General features: G+C 32.3%; 1 protein-coding gene across 10 annotated transcripts in view; it reads right to left on the bottom strand.

The window, feature by feature from the left end:
- The window catches only part of LOC139513264 (melanopsin-B-like), a 60,133-nt gene that overhangs the window by 24,738 nt on the left and 10,749 nt on the right, over positions 1 to 24,646 (bottom strand). For 8 of the 10 annotated variants that reach the window (XM_071301602.1, XM_071301596.1, XM_071301601.1 and 5 more), the window contains exons 3-4: positions 7,188 to 8,479; positions 1,078 to 1,201 (exon numbers count right to left, since the gene is read on the bottom strand). In XM_071301602.1, coding sequence (XP_071157703.1) covers positions 1,078 to 1,201; positions 7,188 to 8,078 — 1,015 coding nt within the window. In that variant the 5' untranslated portion in view covers positions 8,079 to 8,479. Of the gene's footprint in view, positions 1 to 1,077; positions 1,202 to 7,187; positions 8,480 to 21,543; positions 22,313 to 24,646 lie in introns of those variants that run through there. The other 2 variants (XM_071301606.1, XM_071301603.1) reach the window with 2 other exon arrangements.

Here is a 24,646-nt window from a genome sequence, read left to right on the forward strand (position 1 = left end):
ATGTATGCCCAAACATTTGAATGCAAACTTTGCAATATATATATAATGCTATAACTTTTAGAATCCATACAGAATAATTTTAACGTACTCAGCCTTACCAGACTAGTACTTGTATGGAAACCCTCATCTAATTATACAGTGAAACATTAAAACCTCCTAAAAGATATATTAACGGCATTTTCTGCAAAGCAAAATGAAAATAATTCAAAAATTAAAAAGGCGTCAAGAAGGTCGATTCAAATGAAACTAATAAAAATAAATGAGATTTATAAAAAATATACATATATATATAAATGTGTGTCCTTATAAGATCAGACGCCACTCGCACTAGAGCTTTTCCCATTTCTACGTTCAGAACCAGCGAAATCTTTCAATTGGATGTGATCCCTTACTTCATGATATGACACCTAAACCACAAAAAAAATAAAGTCCCCTAAATACCGTTGGCAGGACTTTCAAATGTTAAAAGAATAGCAATACAAGTTTACTATACGTATTTCAAATTTTCAGTGCTCTGGTTTAGAAACGTAAAAATAACAAAGTTCGACTCCTACATTGGATTTTTATTGCCACTACCATCTTTTCGGATTTTGAACCAATTTGCAGAATAATAATTACTGAGAATATATATTTTACAAAGTCAATAACAGACGACCAAAGTGGTGCCAAAAACTCACTGATGCACCCTGTAATAGATGTCTTTGTGTTTTTATAATTTAAAATACATGTTCTTGATTTGTATAAAAGTTAATACTTAAAGCCACTAAATAAAAAGAAAGTTTAAGAGATGAATATATACATGGTATAAGCAACAGATAACTGGAAGCTATATGAACTAAGTAGACGAAATCAAAGGGTTTTTTCTAATAAAGTTTATTTACATTTGTCTAAATTAATCTTTACAATTTGAAAATTGTTAGCTTCTTAATTTAATACAGGAAAATTTATTGATGAATTGCAATACATCTGTAACAAATAAACAATTAACTCAAGATCGCTGTAAGTGCATTCCCGTGTTTTTTTTAAATTGAGATACTTAACAAATGTAAAGTGATCAACAATATATAAGTGACTTACCATCAGATACGACATAGGATGGTTCCTGACACAATATCTCTTTGTAACCCTCTCGAAAGGACGGACTACGCCAAGCATATATAATAGGATTACAGGCGGAATTCATATAACCAAAACAGTAGGCCTGTTGAAAAAGATAAGAAAACAAATTATTTATTACAATATATAGCATTTATATACATAATTATATGTAATGAAAAACTTTCAAAACCAAAGGACTATGATTTTAACAAATATAATAATAGGTCGTTGTATATGGCCTTCAACAATGAGCAAAATCCATACTGTTTGGTAATCTTTTTTAAAAGGCCCCAAAAACTATCATGTTTAAAAATAGCTTATTTCAACAAATTCAAGCCAAACTGACTTCTTTTAACGAAATAATATTTCAAAATTCCGACTTTAAAATACTTGACACAAGAATCATATTTTGGACTTTTTGGATCGCACAAGAACATGCGACAGTAAGAGCACAAAATAACCCCCCTCTCCCCTCCCAAAATTTTGAAACCCAAAACAAAAAAAAACAATATAAAAACAAAAAACATAACCACACAAATAGAGATGCTTTTAGAAAAGAACGAACACATAAATAAATAATTCCAATAATTGTGTACCACAGCCCTTAGTTGATTTTAAACCAATCTATTATGCAAACCATTAAATGCTACGTCGATATTTAGTGTTGTCTGGAACATTTAAATTATTTTACAATGTAATATTTATAAATGAAATTACATATAATACTTTACAAACACTAGAACATGAAACCAATTAAAGTGAACTAGCATCTGAGTTATGTTTAATAGACTTGAAATTATCCTTTCACAAATTACTGTTAGTAAATTTTATTTGGAACAAGTACAAAACTAGAATTATATTATGTATCCATTTGGGAGGTTTTTTTTTCATTGTTTAGCAAACATTTTGTTTCTACAGCGTGTAATAAGACATAATTTTGAAGACACTAACAGTACAATCAATAACAAAAAGTGAAGAAACACAAACACCATTGCTAAAATCAAAAACAACAAGTGAAGGCACACATCAACACTATTGCTAAAATAAAACAACAACAAGTGAAAACACGCAGACAACACCATTGCTAAAATTAAAAACAACAAGTGAAGAAACGCAGTCAACACCATTGCATAAATAAAAAAAAACAAGTGAAGAAACACAGACAACACCTTTGCTAAAATCAAAAACAAAAAGTGTAGAAACACATACAAAACCATTGCTAAAATCAAAAACAACAAGTGAAGAAACACAGACAACAACATTGCTGAAATCAAAACCAACAAGTGTAGAAACACAGACAACACCATGGCTAAAATCAGTAACAACAAGTGAAGAAAAAACACATACAACACCATTGCTAAAATCAATAACAACAAGTGAAGAAGAAACACATACAACACCATTGCTAAAATCAATAATAACAAGTGAAGAAAAAACACATACAACACCATTGCTAAAATCAATAACAACAAGTGAAGAAGAAACACATACAACACCATTGCTAAAATCAATAACAACAAGTGAAGAAGAAACACATACAACACCATTGCTAAAATCAATAATAACAAGTGAAGAAAAAACACATACAACACCATTGCTTAAATCAATAACAACAAGTGAAGAAGAAACACATACAACACCATTGCTAAAATCAATAACAACAAGTGAAGAAAAAACACATACAACACCATTGCTTAAATCAATAACAACAAGTGAAGAAAAAACACATACAACACCATTGCTTAAATTAATAACAACAAGAGAAGAAGAAACACACACAACACCATTGCTAAAATCAATAACAACAAGTGAAGAAAAAACACATACAACACCATTGCTAAAATCAATAACAACAAGTGAAGAAGAAACACATGCAACCCCATTGCTAAAATCAATAACAACAAGTGAAGAAGAAACACATGCAACACCATTGCTAAAATCAATAACAACAAATGAAGAAGAAACACATACAACACCATTGCTAAAATCAGTAACAACAAGTGAAGAAAAAACACATACAACACCATTGCTTAAATCAATAACAACAAGTGAAGAAAAAACACATACAACACCATTGCTAAAATCAATAACAACAAGTGAAGAAGAAACACATACAACACCATTGCTAAAATCAGTAACAACAAGTGAAGAAAAAACACATACAACACCATTGCTTAAATCAATAACAACAAGTGAAGAAGAAACACATACAACACCATTGCTAAAATCAATAACAACAAGTGAAGAAGAAACACATACAACACCATTGCTAAAATCAGTAACAACAAGTGAAGAAAAATCACATACAACACCATTGCTAAAATCAAAAACAACAAGTGAAGAAGAAACACATACAACACCATTGGTATAATCAATAACAACAAGTGAAGACGAAACACATACAACACCATTGCTTAAATCAATAACAACAAGTGAAGAAGAAACACATACAACACCGTTGCTAAAATCAATAACAACAAGTGAAGAAGAAACACATACACCTACATTGCAAAAAATCATTAACAGCAAGTGAAGAAGTAACACATACAACACCATTGCTAAAATCAATAACAGTAAATGAAAAAGAAACACATACAACAACATTGCTAAAATCAATAACAACAAGTGAAGAAGAAACACATACAACACCATTGCTAAAATCAATAACAACAAGTGAAGAAAAAACACATACAACACCATTGCTAAAATCAATAACAACAAGTGAAGAAGAAACACATACAACACCATTGCTAAAATCAATAACAACAAGTGAAGAAAAAACATATACAACACCATTGCTAAAATCAATAACAGCAAACGAAGAAGAAACACATACAACACCATTGCTAAAATCAATAACAACAAGTGAAGAAGAAACACATACAACACCATTGGTAAAATCAATAACAGCAAATGAAGAAGAAACACATACAACACCATTGGTAAAATCAATAACAGCAAATGAAGAAGAAACACATACAACACCATTGCTAAAATCAATAACAACAAATGAAGAAGAAACACATACAATTCCATTGCTAAAATCAATAACAACAAGTGAAGACGAAACACATACAACACCATTGCTAAAATCAATAACAACAAGTGAAGAAGAAACACATACAACACCATTGCTTAAATCAATAACAACAAATGAAGAAGAAACACATACAACACCATTGCTTAAATCAGTAACAACAAGTGAAGAAGAAACACATACAACACCATTGCTTAAATCAATAACAACAAGTGTAGAAGAAACACATACAACACCATTGCTAAAATCAGTAACAACAAGTGAAGAAAAAACACATACAACACCATTGCTAAAATCAATAACAACAAATGAGGAAGAAACACATACAACACCATTGCTAAAATCAGTAACAACAAGTGAAGAAAAAACACATACAACACCATTGCTTAAATCAATAACAACAAATGAAGAAGAAACACATACAACACCATTGCTTAAATCAGTAACAACAAGTGAAGAAGAAACACATACAACACCATTGCTAAAATCAGTAACAACAAGTGAAGAAAAAACACATACAACACCATTGCTTAAATCAATAACAACAAATGAAGAAGAAACACATACAACACCATTGCTAAAATCAGTAACAACAAGTGAAGAAAAAACACATACAACACCATTGCTAAAATCAGTAACAACAAGTGAAGAAAAAACACATACAACACCATTGCTTAAATCAATAACAACAAGTGAAGAAAAAACACATACAACACCATTGCTTAAATCAATAACAACAAGTGAAGAAAAAACACATACAACACCATTGCTTAAATCAATAACAACAAGTGAAGAAAAAACACATACAACACCATTGCTTAAATCAATAACAACAAATGAAGAAGAAACACATACAACACCATTGCTAAAATCAGTAACAACAAGTGAAGAAAAAACACATACAACACCATTGCTAAAATCAGTAACAACAAGTGAAGAAAAAACACATACAATACCATTGCTAAAATCAGTAACAACAAGTGAAGAAAAAACACATACAACACCATTGCTTAAATCAATAACAACAAGTGAAGAAAAAACACATACAACACCATTGCTTAAATCAATAACAACAAATGAAGAAGAAACACATACAACACCATTGCTAAAATCAGTAACAACAAGTGAAGAAAAAACACATACAACACCATTGCTTAAATCAATAACAACAAGTGAAGAAGAAACATATACAACACCATTGCTAAAATCAGTAACAACAAATGAAGAAGAAACACATACAACACCATTGCTTAAATCAGTAACAACAAGTGAAGAAGAAACACATACAACACCATGGCTTATATCAATAACAACAAGTGAAGAAGAAACACATACAACACCATTGCTTAAATCAATAACAACAAGAGAAGAAGAAACACATACAATACCATTGCTAAAATCAGTAACAACAAGTGAAGAAGAAACACATACAACACCATTGCTAAAATCAATAACAACAAGTGAAGAAGAAACACATACAACACCATTGCTTAAATCAATAACAACAAATGAAGAAGAAACACATACAACACCATTGCTAAAATCAGTAACAACAAGTGAAGAAAAAACACTTACAACACCATTGCTAAAATCAATAACAACAAGTGTAGAAGAAACACATACAACACCATTGCTTAAATACTTTGCAACAAGTGAAGAAAAAACACAGACAGCACCATTGTAATGTCCTTCCAATTTTGAATAGCGACAAGCAGTGGAGCATATAGAAAAAATGAATTAATATATTAATTTTAGTAACAAAAACTTTTTAAATTCATAAGTATTCACATTTGTTTGATATTACTGGAAGGGCACAACTCGTTGCACTGGATTATCGTATTAACGTGGAGAAATATACATCCTATGCATGTTGAAAATTTACTAAGGGAAACCTTTTAACTGTAGTATGTTTAGAATTGTACAGCCAGTGTAGTGTTCTGTTGAGATGTAACAAAACGCCTGTGATTTTGTTATCTGTTATATCGTTAACTATTTTTTTTGTACTGATTTTTCTAGTTAGTTCTTGTATGAACCATCGGTTCTTCGTGTTAATTGCAGATATTTGTTATTTTTTACAACTCTTGATATATTGGTGAGTAAACAGACTATTGTTGAAGAATGTATGGTGACCTCCAGGCCTATTCGTCTTTTTTGTGTGATGCAGTAGTAATATCTATTTTTCATGTTTTTTTTATAATTACTTGATGCCGAACTTCGACTTTTTTTCTGCTGATAGACATAAATTCCGGTTTTGTGTTGTTTTGTTTTTCTTGCTGTTTCACCAGTGACTGACGCAAATATGATTCAAATGTAATATCATGACATAATGTGTGTTGTAAAAAATAAATTTCAAACAACAAATAATTGAAAACGAGCCAGTTTATTATCAGTTGAATACAGACATTTTGACGAAAAAAGTTATCAATCAACTGAGTTCTGTGTCTTTAGAAATGATTCATGTATTGCTGGTTTTGAATTGTACATTGTTATATTCTTAAACTGCTGACGATATATATTTTTTTAATGTAAAAAATCTTAAAACGTGGCACTTTTCCAATATATTTTTTTTTGCTGGCTGTGTTCGAAAATTAAGAAGAATTTGATTGCCTTTGTGGTTGATTATGTATCTGTCTGTGATTTCGCAAGCAAGGCTGTTGCCATATTTCAGTCAATCACAAAGGACAGTTCGGTTCTAGAAATGACATTATATATGGAAAGATACGGTGCACATTCCATTCAATCAGAAATACAAATGTCCTAAAAATATCCCATTCAATCAGAAATACAAATGTCCTAAAAACACACACCAAAACACTAAAAAAAATTACGGTGCAAGAAAAATAAAATGACAGCTAGTTGGTGTACTGACAAGACAATGAATGAAAATAAAAGGGAACAACATTACAAACAAATGTAACTTATTGTTTTCTATAGATAATGCATGTTAAAACAATACATACATAAAGTAATAAAGAATAAATACAGATACTTCCATTTCACAAGAATTAGAGAGTTTCATTTATAGCTATGAATATAGAATAACTTTACTTACAATAGCATTGGCATATCTTGGTATTGTTGACTTGTCTCGTACAAATGCTGCGTAGTTAGAGTAAACACAGTACGGTATCCAACATAATACAAAGCAAGATAGGACAATTAATAATGTGATAGTTACTCTCCTCTGTTGACTAAAAATCATATTGCGGTCTAGTGCTGTATTCTCATCTAATCTCTGCATGTGCTGCTTTATCTCTGCAAACATGCGGACATAGCACCCAATCATCAGAAAAAGCGGAAGAAATATGTTAGATGCTTGGATTATGAAATGGAAAGTAAGCGATTTTGTAGAATATGTAGGGTATTTAGGTCCACATTGCATCGTTCCTTCTTTATATTTTGATGTACTCAGAATGAATGTTGTGAGGGATGCACATACAATAGCCCATCCCCATGCAGCACCAATCATAATTAAGATTTTACATTTTGTTATTTGAGTAAGCGGGCGAGTGATAGATAAATACTTGTGTATACTTATATACATTAAAGTCTGTATGGATGTTATAAGAAATGCTGCGTTGCAAAAACTATTTATAAAGCATAGAATATCACCAAAAATCCAATCCTTCGCAATTAATGTTGTCAAAGAAAACGGTGCTAATAAAACTCCAACTAAAAAATCTGCAATTGCTAAATTCACTAAAAACATATTAGTTCTAGTCCGCATGCCTCTATGTCGTATAACAACTGCTATGACCATCAAATTGCCAAAAATAGCAAACACCATTGAAATGGATATCCATGTTCCGAAAATTGCTGTTTCCACAAGGGAAAAATGCTCCCGTGATACATTCCCTAATGCTGTTGAATTTCCGTCGTCTTCGTATGGAAAAATCGGTGCAAGAATTTTACTTGCGGTTGTTTTATTCCACATATTTGCCATCGATAATGCTAAAAGTGTGTATATGCCGTCGACTTAAAAATTTAAAACTGTTTGATTTTTAAAAACACTAGTGCATTATTCTTTTAAAATTTGTAAAATTCTAATAAAATGTCTTACTTCTTTCAGTAATTATTTTCCCACTCAACCATTCGCTGCTAATCACTCCGTCATGATGAAGTATATTGGCTCCACGTTTACACTTGTATCTATATTTCCAACATTCTGTGTTTGTAAACTTATGCTTAAAATAATCGAATCTATGATAGGATTTACACTCATTAATGATTTCTCATATTTTATAGAAACGGTGATAGCTTCATCGTGTTTGCTATACCGACCTATACTGACTGAACGAACTGTATTAACTGCGTGTTTTAATTATGCCGTTCTTTGTGTAGTTGCTGAAAGAGAAAAAATAATATTTATAAACCTGAACAAGCAAATAACCCTGAACTTTTCTATTAGATATATTCATTAACTTTATAATTACATAAAAGAAAAAGCAAATAAACAACAGACGTAAAAGTGGTATCATTTCAATGAAACTTTACAGTTCTAGTTCTAAACGAAAGTTCACAAATAACTATTACTAGCTAGATTCAGTGTATCTTTTATCGATGAGATATTTTCATAATTTTGATTAAACCGAATATGATCTCCGGAGACTCCCAATTAAATACATATTCTCTTGGCATCCATATCAGTGTTGTATTTACTATATCAATATATGGTTCTGCAATTAAAGGGGAATTAATCGATTGCCATTAGGGTTAAATTGTTTGCTGAAAACAAAGACCTGTGTATTAATCGGCATATGGTTTATTTGGTAATTGATCATAGATATAAGGGTCCTTCCTAACATACATGTAACATCGATGTACGATTAACTATCCATTACAGCATGTACACTCTGACTGTAAAGGTTTAAGCTCTGATATTCCTTTATAGGTCCCCAAGGGTATCATCACCGCAGTAGCTAGTCAATACTTCGATACTGACAAGATTTATGACAAACCTTTCATAAACTGCCTGTTAACTTTATAAAGTTAAAAAACTACTAAGAGACTAATGTTTCAACTCCCTATGGCGAAGTTGACCTTGAATGGTTAAAGCCATTATTTTAGGTCATTTTTGTCATAAAACCCTTCAACTTGTTAGGGTTTTCTTTTAATCCTTGGCTTTTAAATATCCGGTTTTGTAAAGATTAACCAAGAAAACTGCTTCGGACGCATTGACATATATCATGTCATATTGTATGACTGAATTGACGAGAATTGCATTCATGTAGAAAGTAAATGAAACAAGAAGCTCCCATGAACCAGGACAGGTAACCTATGAAAATAACATTATTGTTTACTGGAAATTAATTAATTTAGTTTATTTACAGCCGGAGTTTCTAATCCATTAAAGCGAAATATGAGGAAAGACCAATAAACTTTATTTTTTTCTTCAGTGCAAGGGTCACATTATTTGTTTATGTAAAAATACAATACTGTTATCTTCATCATATTGCAACTGAACAAATACACCGCAAAATCATAATTTAAAATCAGTTACATGAAAGCAATTTCGGATAATCAATCATGGCTCGCCATGGTTTTCTTTTTGCGTTATCAAATCAAAATTAATATCACAAATATTGCTGTATTAGAAAAGATATCCATTAAAATATCAACAACCAATGAAATGATATGTAGATCTAAATTTTAATGTTTAGATTTTAAGAATATATATCAATTATTATTCACAAGAAGATATAAAAATTCCAAATAAAATGACAATAAATCGTATGCCGATTTGTGGATACATGATAGGTATTTCGTTAGCTTCTTAAGATCCAAGCGTTTAACCAGTCATATTTCTTTGTACATATGTATCTACTACAGTTTTCAGTGTATATAAAGTGCGAATCCAGTCAGTTGATTTTCACTGTTGTATGCGAGTATGTTCATTGTAGAATAAAGGATCATGGGAAAACATTATTTGTTTACGTTTAGAAATTACCAAAATAATTGATTTGAAACTAAATTTTAACATATTTTCATTATGATGTGTCTTTTTAATGTAAAATAAATGTATTAAAGTTCAAATATGTGTTATAAAAGCAACATAATATAGAATATCAATTATTAAAGGCGATCCATTTTCACTATAAATGCGATGAATTATCACTGTATGGCATTCATTTTTGATGTAGAATTTTCGAAGATGCGATAAATTTTTATTGTAGATTAATGTGATAATTAGACTTGCAACAAATAAAAAACTTATTAGATTGCTTTAATATTTATATCTATTTATAACTTGTTTATGTCTATAAAAACTGGATGGCCATTTATATCTTTTCCCACAGTATTGACATGTGTGAACTGTATTGTCATGTTTCCCTGCTTTGTGATTCGTTAGGTCTTTAGAAGTTGCAAATTCCTGATTACACAAATCACACTGATACTTTTTGTTGTTTTCTTGGTGCATGTTGTTTCAAATTATGTTTGTAAAAAAGAAAATACTTTCTTAAATTTATAGGGCTTGTTGTTTAGGTGCTTGTTGACTTGGCCATCAAAGAGTTGTTTTTATACGAGGGCAATTTTTTTTTCGGCTCGTATTTGCTATGATGTCGTCATCGTCTGCGTCGTCCGAAGACCCATTTGGTTTCCAGGCAACTACAATTTAAGTGAATGGATCTATATAAATTTTAAAGAAGGTTCAATACCATAAAAATGAAAGTTGGGATTATTTTGGGGATGATGGTTCCAACTTTTTACGAAAAAGGGGCATAAAAGAAGCATTCTTTTTAGTTTCAGGATAATTTCTTGTGTATAAGAATTTCGATTGCTCTGAAATTGTAATCCAGCGTTCAATACCACAAGTAGAAGGCTATGATTCATTTTGGGGGTTATGGTACTAATAGTTTAGGAATGAAGGAACAAAAAAAGGGACGAAAAACAATCCTGTTAACTTTGTAGTTTCCGGACAATTACTTGTGTGTAAGTTTTTGGATCTTTCTGGCATTGTGCCACAAGGAACAATATCACAAATAAAGGGAAGACTGGGGTTAGGTTCGGGGATAATTGTCCCAAACATGCAGAAATAAGGGGCAAAAGAAATGGCAATTTTTTTTCTAATTTCCAGACAATATCTTGTGTTTAAGTGTATGGATCTCTCTAAAATTGTACTACAAGGTTCATTACCACAAAGGAAAGACTGGTATTGGGTTTGATGGTTATTGGTCCTAGACGGAAAACAAAATGTAATGGTTGGGTTCTAATTTTTTAAAGGGGTTCATATCGCTTTTTTTTTTTTAAATTTCAAATTTTTTCCTCGATCTTGATATCTATATCATAAACGGAAAGCTTAATACTAAAATTTATGATAAAAGAGATGATTTCTCATTTCCTATCGATAATTATCCATTTTTAAATGGTGACGTTCTCTTGTCACCATCTTACGGAGTTTATATATCTCAACTTGTACGATTCGCTCGTGTATGTGTATGTGGTTGGGTTCTAATTTTTTAAAGGGGTTCATATCGCTTTTTTTTTTTTAAATTTCAAATTTTTTCCTCGATCTTGATATCTATATCATAAACGGAAAGCTTAATACTAAAATTTATGATAAAAGAGATGATTTCTCATTTCCTATCGATAATTATCCATTTTTAAATGGTGACGTTCTCTTGTCACCATCTTACGGAGTTTATATATCTCAACTTGTACGATTCGCTCGTGTATGTACCAATGTTTTAGATTTTAACGAGAGAAATTTATGTATTACTGAAAAAATTATTACACCAGGGTTTTCGATATCACAAACTAGTCAAAACATTTACTAAATTTTATCATCGGTATAAGGACATCATTCGTAAATATAGCTCAACATGCAGACTTCTTATACGTTCAGGTATTTCACATCCAATATTTTATGGAAATATTCTTTATAAAGCACAAAAATGTCAGTATTCACCTTAGAAGCTAACACAACCTTTAAATAGACTTATTAAGAAGGGATATAGTTACGATACTGTTGTCAGGTCATTAAAGATTGCATATTTTGGCGTTAATATTGATTCACTTATAGGGTCTTTGCATCGGAACTAAACACATTTATTCTTAATAAACCAGTTGTTGGCATGACACGGGTTATGTTCTTCTCATATATGTTATGATGGTATGATACTAAACCCCTCACGGGGAGGATTGTGCCTGATATTCATATGATGAAGACATAACTTTTCAATCAGTTTATAATTGAAGTCTGGAGCTGGCATGTCAGTTAACTGCTAGTAGTCTGATGTTATTTATGTATTATTGTCATTTTGTTTATTTTCTTTGGTTACATCTTCTGACATCAGACTCGGACTTAACTTGAACTGAATTTTAATGTGCGTATTGTTATGCGTTTACTTTTCTGCATTGGCTAGAGGTACAGGAGGAGGGTTAAGATCTCACAAACATGTTTAACCCCGCCGCATTTTTGCGCCTGTCCCAAGTCAGGAGCCTCTGGCCTTTGTTAGTCTTGTATCATTTTAACTTTTAGTTTCTTGTGTACAATTTGGAGTTTAGTATGGTGTTCATTATCACTGAACCAGTATATATTTGTTTAGGAGCCAACTGAAGGACGCCTCCGGGTGCGAGAATTTCTCGTTGCATTGAAGACCTGTTGGTGACCTTATGCCGTTGTCTGCTCTATGGTCGGGTTGTTGTCTCTTTGGCACATTCCCCATTTAGTCCAGTCGATTTGTGCAGATTTTTGACAAAATTGCTCAGAATGTGGTAAAAGCATGAAATTTGGACTAGTGGTAGTATATGTCATAGACAACATTTTAAGCTATGGACCCACTCTGAAAGTCGAAATTTGCGGAAGTGGCGGCCATTTTAAAATGGAGGCCGTTTGATCTCTATAGATTAATAAAAAAAATTATGAAAAAAATATTCGAGAAGATATTGACATGAAACCTGGGTAATAAAATAACAGTGCTGATTCCAATTGTCTTGTTGAACAAAGTTTTTGGAAATGATACCCATATTGAATATTTCATGGCGGCCATCTTGAAAAATCTTTGGTTGTTTAAGCCAAAAATGGTAGTCATTATTCGATGAAAATTTAGAAAAAAACCAATGTCGAAGATATACAAATGTATTTGTTTGAGCTATGTAAACAGGACGAAAAGCGGGCATATGAACCCCCCCCCCCCCCCCCCCCTGAGTTATTCTTCTGATTTGTAGAGGGTACAAATTACTTTATATTTTCCGACAATGCAAATGTCTCTTACGTTCAAAAGTAATCGACATAGTTACAACGCGACCACGAAGAAGATCATAAAAATGAACTATTACTCTAAAAGCAATATTCGTGCCGCCGCTTGTTCAACATAGAATAACAGGAGAATTTTATTTTACAAGTATGAATAAAGCAAGAAAATAATTGTATACCTATCATTTATAATAGTTGGCTGATTACAGGATAATTCGATTTGTTGATATTGTTCATTTCAAACAACTTTCAAAAACCTTGATTGCAGACTAATGAATTTCATATTATACAAGTAATTAATGTTATAGGAACATCAAATGCTCAAATGTTCTCAATTGACGTAAAAAACATCTACTAACAAAAATGAAATGTACATGATTTGTCAAAACTCACTCTGTCTACCATGTTTTATCACATTGTCTTCCATATTTACATAGAGTAGTACAACTTAATACTGCCTTTACACATTTGCATTTCCTTAGTAACCGTGTTCACTTTTACTTATCAGTTAAGCGCTTGCTGCAGGAAGTTATTATAAAGTCATATAGTATAATCATCACAGATGACAAGAACTTCTTATGTATTGATTTTTTGGTAGCCATTTTGAATGATGGCCATTTTGAAAACATGAATTTCCAATATAACATTATTTCGCTTATCTTATTTATTCACTGTTTGCATTCACACTCTTTTTTACTAATATGCATTGGATATTTATAAAATGGTCAGATAAGGCATGCGCATGTTTACAAAATAAAGATATCAGTATAAAAATTTCTAACTGTTACTTACACGTTTGCCTAAGTAACTTTTTAAAACAGAAATTACGTATATATGATACAATTTATGACCGAACGTTGTTGTTGGAAAAGATCAAAATTGTAGATTTCTAAAACACTGGAGCTAGATATCAGAAGAACAAAATGGGCGTTTAGACTAGAAGGAATGTGTGAAACGGCAAGAGAGGACATGTGAGGGATTGCATTCAATGTCAAGCAGATCCAAACAGAACAGACATAGACATTTGAGCTGGCAATCACTCTTTTTGATGCAGGCATACAACGATGTTGGGTCTTGAATTGGTTTTCCTTTCGCTCAATTGGAAACAGTTGAATGAGGGAACTGCAGAAGCACTCCAGACGGCGCAAATCTTGTCAAACAAATTTGCAGACCTCAAAATATTTCATCAGTAAAAGAGAAAACATACTTCAGATGTTGAAGATAAATTGCCAGTTGAAAGAAAACAAGAAGTAAATAGACACTATTAAGTGATATTGAATCAACACAAACAATGACTGCAATGTATTTTTTCTATTGTGATGTACCTGAAGATCACTATGATACTTCGAAATTTAAAAATGGACAAAAATGGGACATGACTGTGCACCTGTACTACAAGACATATTTCCTTAGCCAAAGTAAGAGCTGGAGATGTCAAATCACCAGTATCCTGCTTGATGATTGATAAAACTTGACAACATAGCAAATAGGCAGAATAAAAGACACAGACTGAAGAAAGCCAAGAATCTTTTATCCTTGGAGTTGATCTTTCCAAAATAATAAAATAGATTGACGGCACACGGTCTGGCAGAGGTATTGTACCAATCTCCAAGCTTGCAGATCACGCTAAATTGTACAATAAACGCCTGGAACAACTTGTAGTTATCATGGAAGGACGGACTGATACAACGCATCTAACTACTAGTAAATAGGAATGTAGCTAACAAAGGATATCTGCAAGCATACAAGCAAGATAAATTAGTTCTTTTGATTTTCAACAAAGGTATTCTATAAGCTCTGAAACAGACCTCATAATTAAAGGGTATCACCATAGCAATAGCAGGCAAACTATATATGCTTGATACTTAGAAAAGCTTTACTGCAGGGATACTCAACAACAGCTTTTAACACGAATCAGTTCATAAGTTTCCTTAGTATGAATGGTACAGGATGGCCAAACATCGAAACACAATCCAGTAATATCGATAGGTGGAAGACAACACCATTTCTCAGCTATAATAGTTCAATTGTGCAACTCGTCATCGGAAGGATACAACTGCAACTTATCAGATAACTTATATATCTCCGATAGAGAGAGTAAGATGTTTTAAAGATTGTGGAACGGATTCATTTTGAAAGCCTACAACGAATATCCCTGTAAACTTTTCTATAGTAGCAAGCCTAACTCTTCAAACTATTCTAGTAGCTATGACTATGAAGAGGCCTTCCCCATCACGACTTAAACATTTTGTAAAAGACATGGCCTGTTTCAGAACTTCCCCAACATATTCATTGAGAATCCAGAGAAAGACGCAACCTTTCATGTGTGCTTGCATATCATCTATGGTAGCTAGTATGCAATTTTTCAAAACTATGTATTAATCATTCCTTCCATGACAACTAATATTTACTAAGGACGTTTACTGTTCCATTTTTCCATATCATCAATTTCAAATATTAAAACAATATCTGTTCCAGACTGTGAACCGTCACTGTTTTCTATTATTTTGGCAAGCCCCATTGCAATGGATAACAGATTCTTGACTTTCTTTCTGTGCCTCGAATTCTGTCTAATTGCCTTGTCGTACAGTTTTAACAAACATTTAGCATGAGATCGGCTCCTCAAATATTAATCTTCAGCACTGAGTCTAGCTAAAAGAACCATGGTTAGTAGTTCAAGTGACAGTCACATACTCTTTTGTCGATCACAATTGTTGATGCTTTATAATGATAGTCAGATACCTCATCACAAAGAAAGAAAGACATATCTGCAATCATCGTTCACAAACTGTGACTGGTTATTCTTCTGGGTTTTTTTTTCAATCCGTGACTCATTTTGTTTTTCCTGACTATATATATATTCAGATTTGCTTTGACAGGATTAGTACCTTTTGTCTTGTGATTCTCCCATTACATAGCCTTCATCAACGTGGAACATTTGTATGCTTCAAAAAACGACTTATTACCAGCTCAAATGTCTATGTCTGCTCTTTTTGTATGTGCTTGGCATTGTAAATCATCACGTGTCCTCTCTTCCCGTTACGGAAATCTTTCCAGTATATTTATTTATTAGATTTTTTCAGCTCTTGTGATTTTGGTACCTACGTATTTTTCCTGTTCAAAATACAGTGATCATATTGTACATACGCGGTTTTTTGTATGGTACCTAATCCCTACATGCTAAACTGCAATTAAAAGAAGGCAGTGGCTATTTGACCGGCACCGGCTAAATAGCAAATTTGCTATTTGACCGGCACCGGCAAAATAGCAAATTTGCTATTTAGCCGGCACTGAATAAAACTTCATTGATGTAATAAGTAGAAAATAAAAAAGCTTAATAATAATTTAAAATCATTTTATCACAATATCAAGCATTAAAAATACAGTACAATAAAAAATAATAATATTGAAGATGTGTAAAATCTATGGTTTAAATATCCTGCCATGCTATAAAAATAGTGTTATGTAAAACTACACCGTACATCTTAAAAAAGACAATATTAAAAGTTGTTTGCTACGAATTTCAAAAGGACACATGATTTAACATTTGCAATTGTTACAAAACCAATTCTTTGCCTTTGGAAGTTGTTTTAATCTAGCACAAGATAAATGTTGCCACTCCAAACAGGAACTTCACATTACACTGGCTTCCTTTGAATCTGCATCATGTGTGCATATGTTGCATATGTAGGTAGGGTTCTTTTTCTTCTCTTTATAAACGCTCTTAATAGCTTCTCATGCATCTTTTCGACAATAATTAAATCAATGTTTACAATAGCCCATTTGCCAATTACCGATTTGATTCTATTATGACACACTTTTTAAGACTTTTGTTTGTTTGTTTCTCTGTCCTATATTTTCTCCTATTTATCTGTTTATTTATTGTAACCCTGTCGTGTAATGTTGTCATATTAATGTTATAATTAACCACGTAATTAACACTGCCATTAAAGCGGGAGGTTTGGCATGCCACAAAACCAGGTTCAACCCACCATTTTTTCATAAAATGCCCTGATTTCTTTGGAACTTTTCTTATGCCCCCCCCCCCCCCTAAATCTGCCTCTGACTGGTATCATCAAATAATCTATGTGATGTCCTGACTGTGTTAATCTTCCAACGATCTGACACTGCTTCAACAAACAAATTTTCGTAATTAACTTCTCTTAGTTTGAGTATATGCCTACACGGGAGAAGCACACTTTGATGAAAGATACCAATCTAATTGAAATTAAATCTCTCACTCGCTATTTTTTTTATTCTTGGTCGCTGCGTGGCAAATTTATTCAAATTTTGAGCTCTGACGCCCTGTCAAATGGGATGTTGTTAGATCTCCCACGCAGCGACCAAGAATAAAAAAAATAGCGAGTGAGAGATTTAATTTCAATTAGATTGGAAAGATACAAGAGTAACTTTTTGAATTGACCCTCATTTGGCCTTGGCTTGTTGTAGCTGTCCATATAATCTCTCTTTCTGCTCCAGTTTTACTTCAGACCTGAGTGAAAACTGTTTCAGGATATATGCCCAAGCATATGGTGTCACCAACTCTTGATATCTATATTCAGGTGAATCATTCCGGAGAATGCTGAAACAGTCCTCTTTTGAAATATACCACTTGTCTTGAGGTCTCGTTCTGTTCGTAAAGAATTTAAGGCGATCAGAAAGTGTTCAGCAAAATCTGGTAATGTGGAGTAGTGATGTAGTACAGATTTTTTATAAATATTTTTTAGTAAAAAATATATTTAGTAATGTTACATATACAAATGTGTTTTCATGCTTTTAATTAATATTATAAAGTTATAAATTATTTATTTATGAACATCTTCAATAATTTTTTTTATTGTACTATATTTTTAATGCTTGATATTATGATAAAATGATTTTAAATTATTATTAATCTTTTTTATTCTCTATTAATCACATCAATGAACAGTTTTATTCAGTGCCGGCTAAATAGCAAATTTGCTATTTTGCCGGTGCCGGTCAAATAGCAAATTTGCTATTTAGCCGGTGCCGGTCAAATAGCCACTGCCTTAAAAGAATTAACGTATTTCTTTAAATACATTTATTTGTTAACATATGCATATCTTATTTGAGCACTTGGTGAATATATCTTATATTAAAAGCAACATTCATAAATAAATGATTAGCAAAACTAGTTGTAAATGCATTTAAAACTTAGCATTAATTCAAAAAACAATTTAGGATTGCGAATAATAATATATTGCAAATTTACGTTTCCAAAATGTCCACCATTCAAGATGGCCACTGAATACGTCAATAGTCCTCAGTTTATAATCTTTGTCATAAGAAATACGAAAGTTTATCAAAATTAGTTAAGTAACATATTTTTCATATTTTTTCTAATAATTTTCATTGACTTTTCGGACATGATTTCAAAATGGCCGCCCAGAGCCGCCATTTTGATTTTCTGAATTGGGTCCATAGCTATAAAATTAAGTTATGACCTCAACTAACACTTTGCAAAGTTTGATGCTTTTACCACAATCTGAGCAATTGTTTCACATTTCGACTGGACTAATTTCCATTCTCAATTTTATGCATTTTAAAATATATTTCTTTTATCTAAAACAGTTACACTTTCAACTCTTAAATGATCCACATGTTATTATATCATGACTACAATGTATTATATATAAAATAAATATATATAAAAATCAGTCGAAAAATGCATCTTTTCCCGATATGTCATTACCTCCCTTGTAACTGTATCGTATGCCCTTAATATTGTGTCCAAATTTGCTCCAACTGTCCAGGGTTCAACCTCTGCGGTCAGCGAAGCATTTTAAATGTCTTACTACAAAACGAGCTGATGTGATTAAAAGTTCCTGTTGCTTTCATATGATGAGCCAGGCCAGCATAGGCGTATGAAGGGGTGCCTGCAAAAATTGATTATATATATAGGGAATCACTGAAGCGTATCTTGAGCCCCCCCCCCCCCTCCCCCCGGCCCCCTTTTTTAGGTCATCCATCGGGTCCGCCTTACAAAAAGTTCTGGATCCGCAACTGCCCAGTTCTGCTTTTGAAGTGTTTGGAACAATGAGTACACATCAGGCCTTCTCCATGCTATCAGTTTTCATGCTCATGGAGAAGTCTAAACATTTTAATTCACACTGGTCACATTTGTGTAACTCATTAGTGTGGATCTTCTTATGCTTGTGAAAACTATCTACCAATAAAATTGGTATGAAGACCCCTCCTTCTTAACTTTAGTTCTGTGGTTCATCTTCACTTGCTTCCCGTATTGTAGAACCCCAAATGCTTCAATATTCATATTTAATAATTCTATTGAATTAAATGGATTGTTCAATCAAACTTTCCATCTCAAAGTCAGTACTATCAAACCCTTTTCTTACTTTAATCATTGTTTGAGCAAGTCGGCTGAATTAGGAATTTATTGCATTAAATGAATAAAACTCATACAGTGAAAATGCACCGCTTATACAATACTAATGAATCGCTCTACAGTGAAAATGAAAGTAAAGTATCATTATTCAACAGTAAACATGACTCGCATAAAGATAGCATTATGGTGGAATTTAATACAATATGGACAAACCGAATAACAACAGAATATTAGTATGGCGTTCATTATCACTGGACTAGTATATATTTGTTTAGGGGCCAGCTGAAGGACGCCTCCGGGTGCGGGAATTTCTCGCTACATTGAAGACCTGTTGGTGACCCTCTGCTGCTGTTTTTTATTTGGTCGGGTTGTTGTCTCTTTGACACATTCCCCATTTCCATTCTCAATTTTATTTTTATTCTACGTTATACAACATTAATAATTGTGTTGAAATGAATATTTTTCTTCAACTACATCTTTCCTGCTAGTTTTTAATCACCTGCACGATTTGTTCGTAAAACGTCCTAAATATTCACCTATTTCGGTATATATTTCACGTATAGATGGCTCTCGTCGCGATAAAAACCCGTTCCCATCTCTTATTTTGTCTAACTTGTATCATTTATTACTAAACATTTACATGTGAACTATTTCTTCATTTTCTTCAAATATCATAATTTTTTCGTCTGTTTATTTACCATTCTACATCAGAAATGCGTGGCATATACAGTGAAAATGGTATTTTAGGATCCGCACTTTACATGCACTGAGTTTTCAGGATGTGAAACAATTACCGGCATTTGTTTCAGTGATGGCGGTCATGTTGGATTTCAAACCACCGGAATAGAATCACAAAATTAAACGGTCAAAATTAAAGACCCTTGTGCCCATTTTAGTAAACATTGGAAGATAGTTTCAGAAAGTACATAATTATATTTTGCGTGTAACAAAATTTGCAAATTTAACATTGTCCCCATTTTAGTAAACATTGGAAGATAGTTTCAGAAAGTACATAATTATATTTTGCGTGTAACAAAATTTGCAAATTTAACATTGTCCCTTGAGGTGGTAGTCAATTGATAGATTTTGATATGTGACCACGTTATTAGTAAGGTTATGAACAAAATTGCTATCATTATCCAGAAATAGTCGTTTGAGGGTATAAGCTTCGTAAATGTTTCGTCTGTAAGTTCTAGCAATGTCACAGATTGGTAGAACTAGTCGTTGAAGCATGTATACGCTGAACGATATTCTCTGTCTATGTTGGTCACTTATTTACATGTTACCCATTTTTAAAGATAGCGGCAGCTGAAGCTTGTTGACAGATACTAAGATCACCACCTGATACATGTACTTGATATCTTGAGGATCATTCAGGCTAGTCGGAATTGCTAAGTGGTTGGAGTTTATAGGTTGCATAACAAAAAGGCTGACAACGACAAACACAGAGGGATGACAATAACTCGCCAAGGCCTGTCTTTGGTCGGATAAGCTAGCATGGAAGTAAAGCGTAAAACCGTACAAAAACTCTGGTTTAAGAACAAACCGATTAACTGGAGTTTGAAAATGCCGTTCTCGTAGAGAAGGAAGGCGAAAGAACAGCATAGACACGCACCGATTCACGTCTAAATGCATGAATATATTTTTATTGATTATGAAGGGTTTACAAGAATAATGTACTTCTTTTAAACACCGAACGATCATAGATAGCTCGCATGTAAAATTCCTTAAGTCTTATAAAATAAAAAAGAATGGTAGTTACTATTGTCTCATGTTTTATTTTATTTTGCAGTGCTATTTGAAAATTTTGCTCGTCTGAAACGAGTTGGAAAACATTTAAAATCTTACCTGAATACATGTACATGTAAGGTGACAACATATCCTATCCAGGTAACTTAAGTATATTAGTATTGTAAATAATAGATAAATATTTACAAAGTGTTTTCCTTTGTACTTAACGTTTATTTAACACACATGAAATCAACATGAGGTATGGTGACCATTCATTCCATTCACTGCTTGGCCATCTTTACTGACACAGCTTATCTATACAAAAGTTAATCCTAATTTCCAAAAATCGGATGTAAATGTATTTTTGATATATTGAAACAAATGATTGTATATATTAGTAATCAATGAATTTCCTTAATAACTTAAGTGTCCACTTGAATAATCTGTACTATAAAAGCAAAAATGTAAACGGATAGACTGTTTCAATTGATTGATAACAATACAAATACTCCGTCACAAAGAGCACCGCATGCCCTTGCAAGCTCTCATAGTTTAAATTGTGTTTTCCTGCGTTGAACATTGTCATTTTTTTACCCGACAATATACTTCAATATTGAAAGTATGTATATTAAAAGGCTCGTGATGTCCATATTATAAGTCCTGTTGAATTCATCAGGGGCCTTGATAATTGAAGTCATAAATAACTGTAAATTATTATTCTTTTTTCCTCACAGTGATATACGCTATATATGAATTAAGGGTTTATTCCCGATTGTCCCACTTTTTAAAATTTAAGAGTTCTGATTGTCCCACATGACTGAAAGTTATGATTGTCCCACATTATTTATGAAGTAAAATGTTCTTAAATAAACAAGGTAACTATTAAAATTGAGAAAGGAAATGGGGAATGTGTTAAAGCGACAACAACCCGACCATAGAGCAGACAACAACCGAAGGCCACCAATGGGTCTTCAATGTAGCGAGAAAATCCCGCACCCGGAGGCGTCCTTCAGCTGGCCCCTTAAAAATCTGTATACTAGTTCAGTGATAATGGACTTGTTTTACAAGTTAATGAGACAATAATTCAAAAACCAGCATGTTAACCAGGTTCAATCCACCATTTTCTACATTAGAAAATGCCTGTACCAAGTCAGGAATATGACAGTTGTTATCCATTCGTTTGATGTGTTTGGACATTTGATTTTGCCTTTTGATTTTGGACTTTCCTTTTTGAATTTTCCTCGGAGTTCAGTATTTTTGTGTTTTTACTTTTAACGTTATTGCTTTACAAATGTCTTTTATAGAGCAACTTTGTGACAGCACTGTTATAAGTCATTTACGGCCGATATTTCCGCTTTATTGTTCATTATAATTATTTTCTGAAAATAATGAAAACAGTTTCCCAAGACACACGAGTCATTTCCTGTGATTGTTTGTTTTAATGCATTTATTGGTCTTTCAAAAACACATTGATTTCTGGTTATGTTTTCCATTGTGTTTGATACTGAATTGAGTTATATGTTCAATATATGAGCCAAATTATGCTATCATGACTATTTTATTCAACGTATGTCAATGAATTATTGGTTTCCTTTTATACACGCAATCTGATTAATAACATGGAATACTAGATGCTTAAGAAAGTATTTAAAAACATTATTCTTCTATGATTTTCAACCAATCATCCACATTAAGCAAGTGCTAGCTAGCAAAAATGCAAACAAGTTTGAGAACGCTTAACTCTCCTTTTAAACCTGGGACAGGTTGCACTTGTTATTAAACAATTTAATATTTCTGCTTACCGAAATATATTTATAACCGTTACATTTATTCATAAAAAAAATATCAATATTAATTATTTGATCGTGCTTTTGTCTCACTGCCTATGGGCTATTTTAAGACTTCATATTATATTCTGTTTGATGATACTCCAATTGTACTTACTATGACAATTTGCAAAATAAAATATGTAAATATTATCATTTGCTTATGTATATTTCATATTTTTAAGTTACATTGATAGGTAGCCTATAATTAATTGCTACAAACTATAAAAACAAATTAATTACTATCAAAACAATTCCCGACTGTCCCACATTTAAACTTCCCAATTGTCCCACAAACATTTTCCCGATTGTCTCACACAATTTCATTATTTTTTTACCTGTTATTTCAAAAAGTGGGACAATCGGGAAGACACCGAGGAAAGAGGAGTTATTTTGCGAAGTCGAGAACTTCACAATGGTAAATATCCACATGATGACTGACCTCTTACTTAGACAATCTTGATGGGCCATTTTTTGACTTGTAGATAGTGGTAAATTATATATATATATATTTTTATATTTGCTGTTACATTAGGCCAGACGGTAGCACTAAAAGTTCAATTGGGTTGACAGGGGATTTTCATCGAAATCTTTGACCTGACCTTGACCTTAACAACGAGAAATTCCGGGCGTTGTCGTGCTAAGCTAGCCTGGCATCCTGATCCAAACTATCGACATCATTTGATTTGCAAAATTTGTACGTCAAAGTAATTTTATTAACATTTTTCTTTATAAAGCTTTTAATGATGTAATAAGTAACAAGTGAGTGTCAGTATATTTTTACAAATAAGAAAATTTGCTATAAGATAGTTCTTTTGATGAATAATAGATAAAGTCACAGCTTAACATATTTCTAATGTGTCCTTACGTAAAGAATAATTGTTCATATAGTCAATTCAATAAGCGCTTCTTCAGCCTGAAACTCAAGCGACGTATTTGTGTTGTCTTCTTTTTTTAATACTTTAAGTGTAATTGTAATATCTAATTGTCATTCGATGGCCTCGTTCTCTTATGAGATTGTAACTTAGCCAAAATTTAAATTAATATGTTCTTTTGAAGTTCTAAATTATCATGCTTTTTGAAGTGCTTATTTCATTGAAAGTCAGGCAGCCGTACTGACAAAAGCTGCCAATATATAAAATTACATGTATTATATCCTGAAATCATATTACTGCAAATGGCTCGCGTCTTATTCTATCAGCGGAGTAAAAGCGAGAGTTTTCAGGTAAGTCACTAGGCTTAAGACATAACGGTATATCGTTGGCATCACCAACTTCTGCAACATGCCGTGTTGCATATCATATCATGGTCAATCGCTATGTAAAGAACTGGTTTGAAACATTAAATTATAGAATTTATAAAGAAAATGTTTACTTTGAAAAATATTTCAATAG

Source organism: Mytilus edulis, chromosome 2 (genome assembly GCF_963676685.1).
Source record: "Mytilus edulis chromosome 2, xbMytEdul2.2, whole genome shotgun sequence".
In the NCBI taxonomy this organism is placed as follows: Eukaryota; Metazoa; Mollusca; class Bivalvia; order Mytilida; family Mytilidae; genus Mytilus; species Mytilus edulis.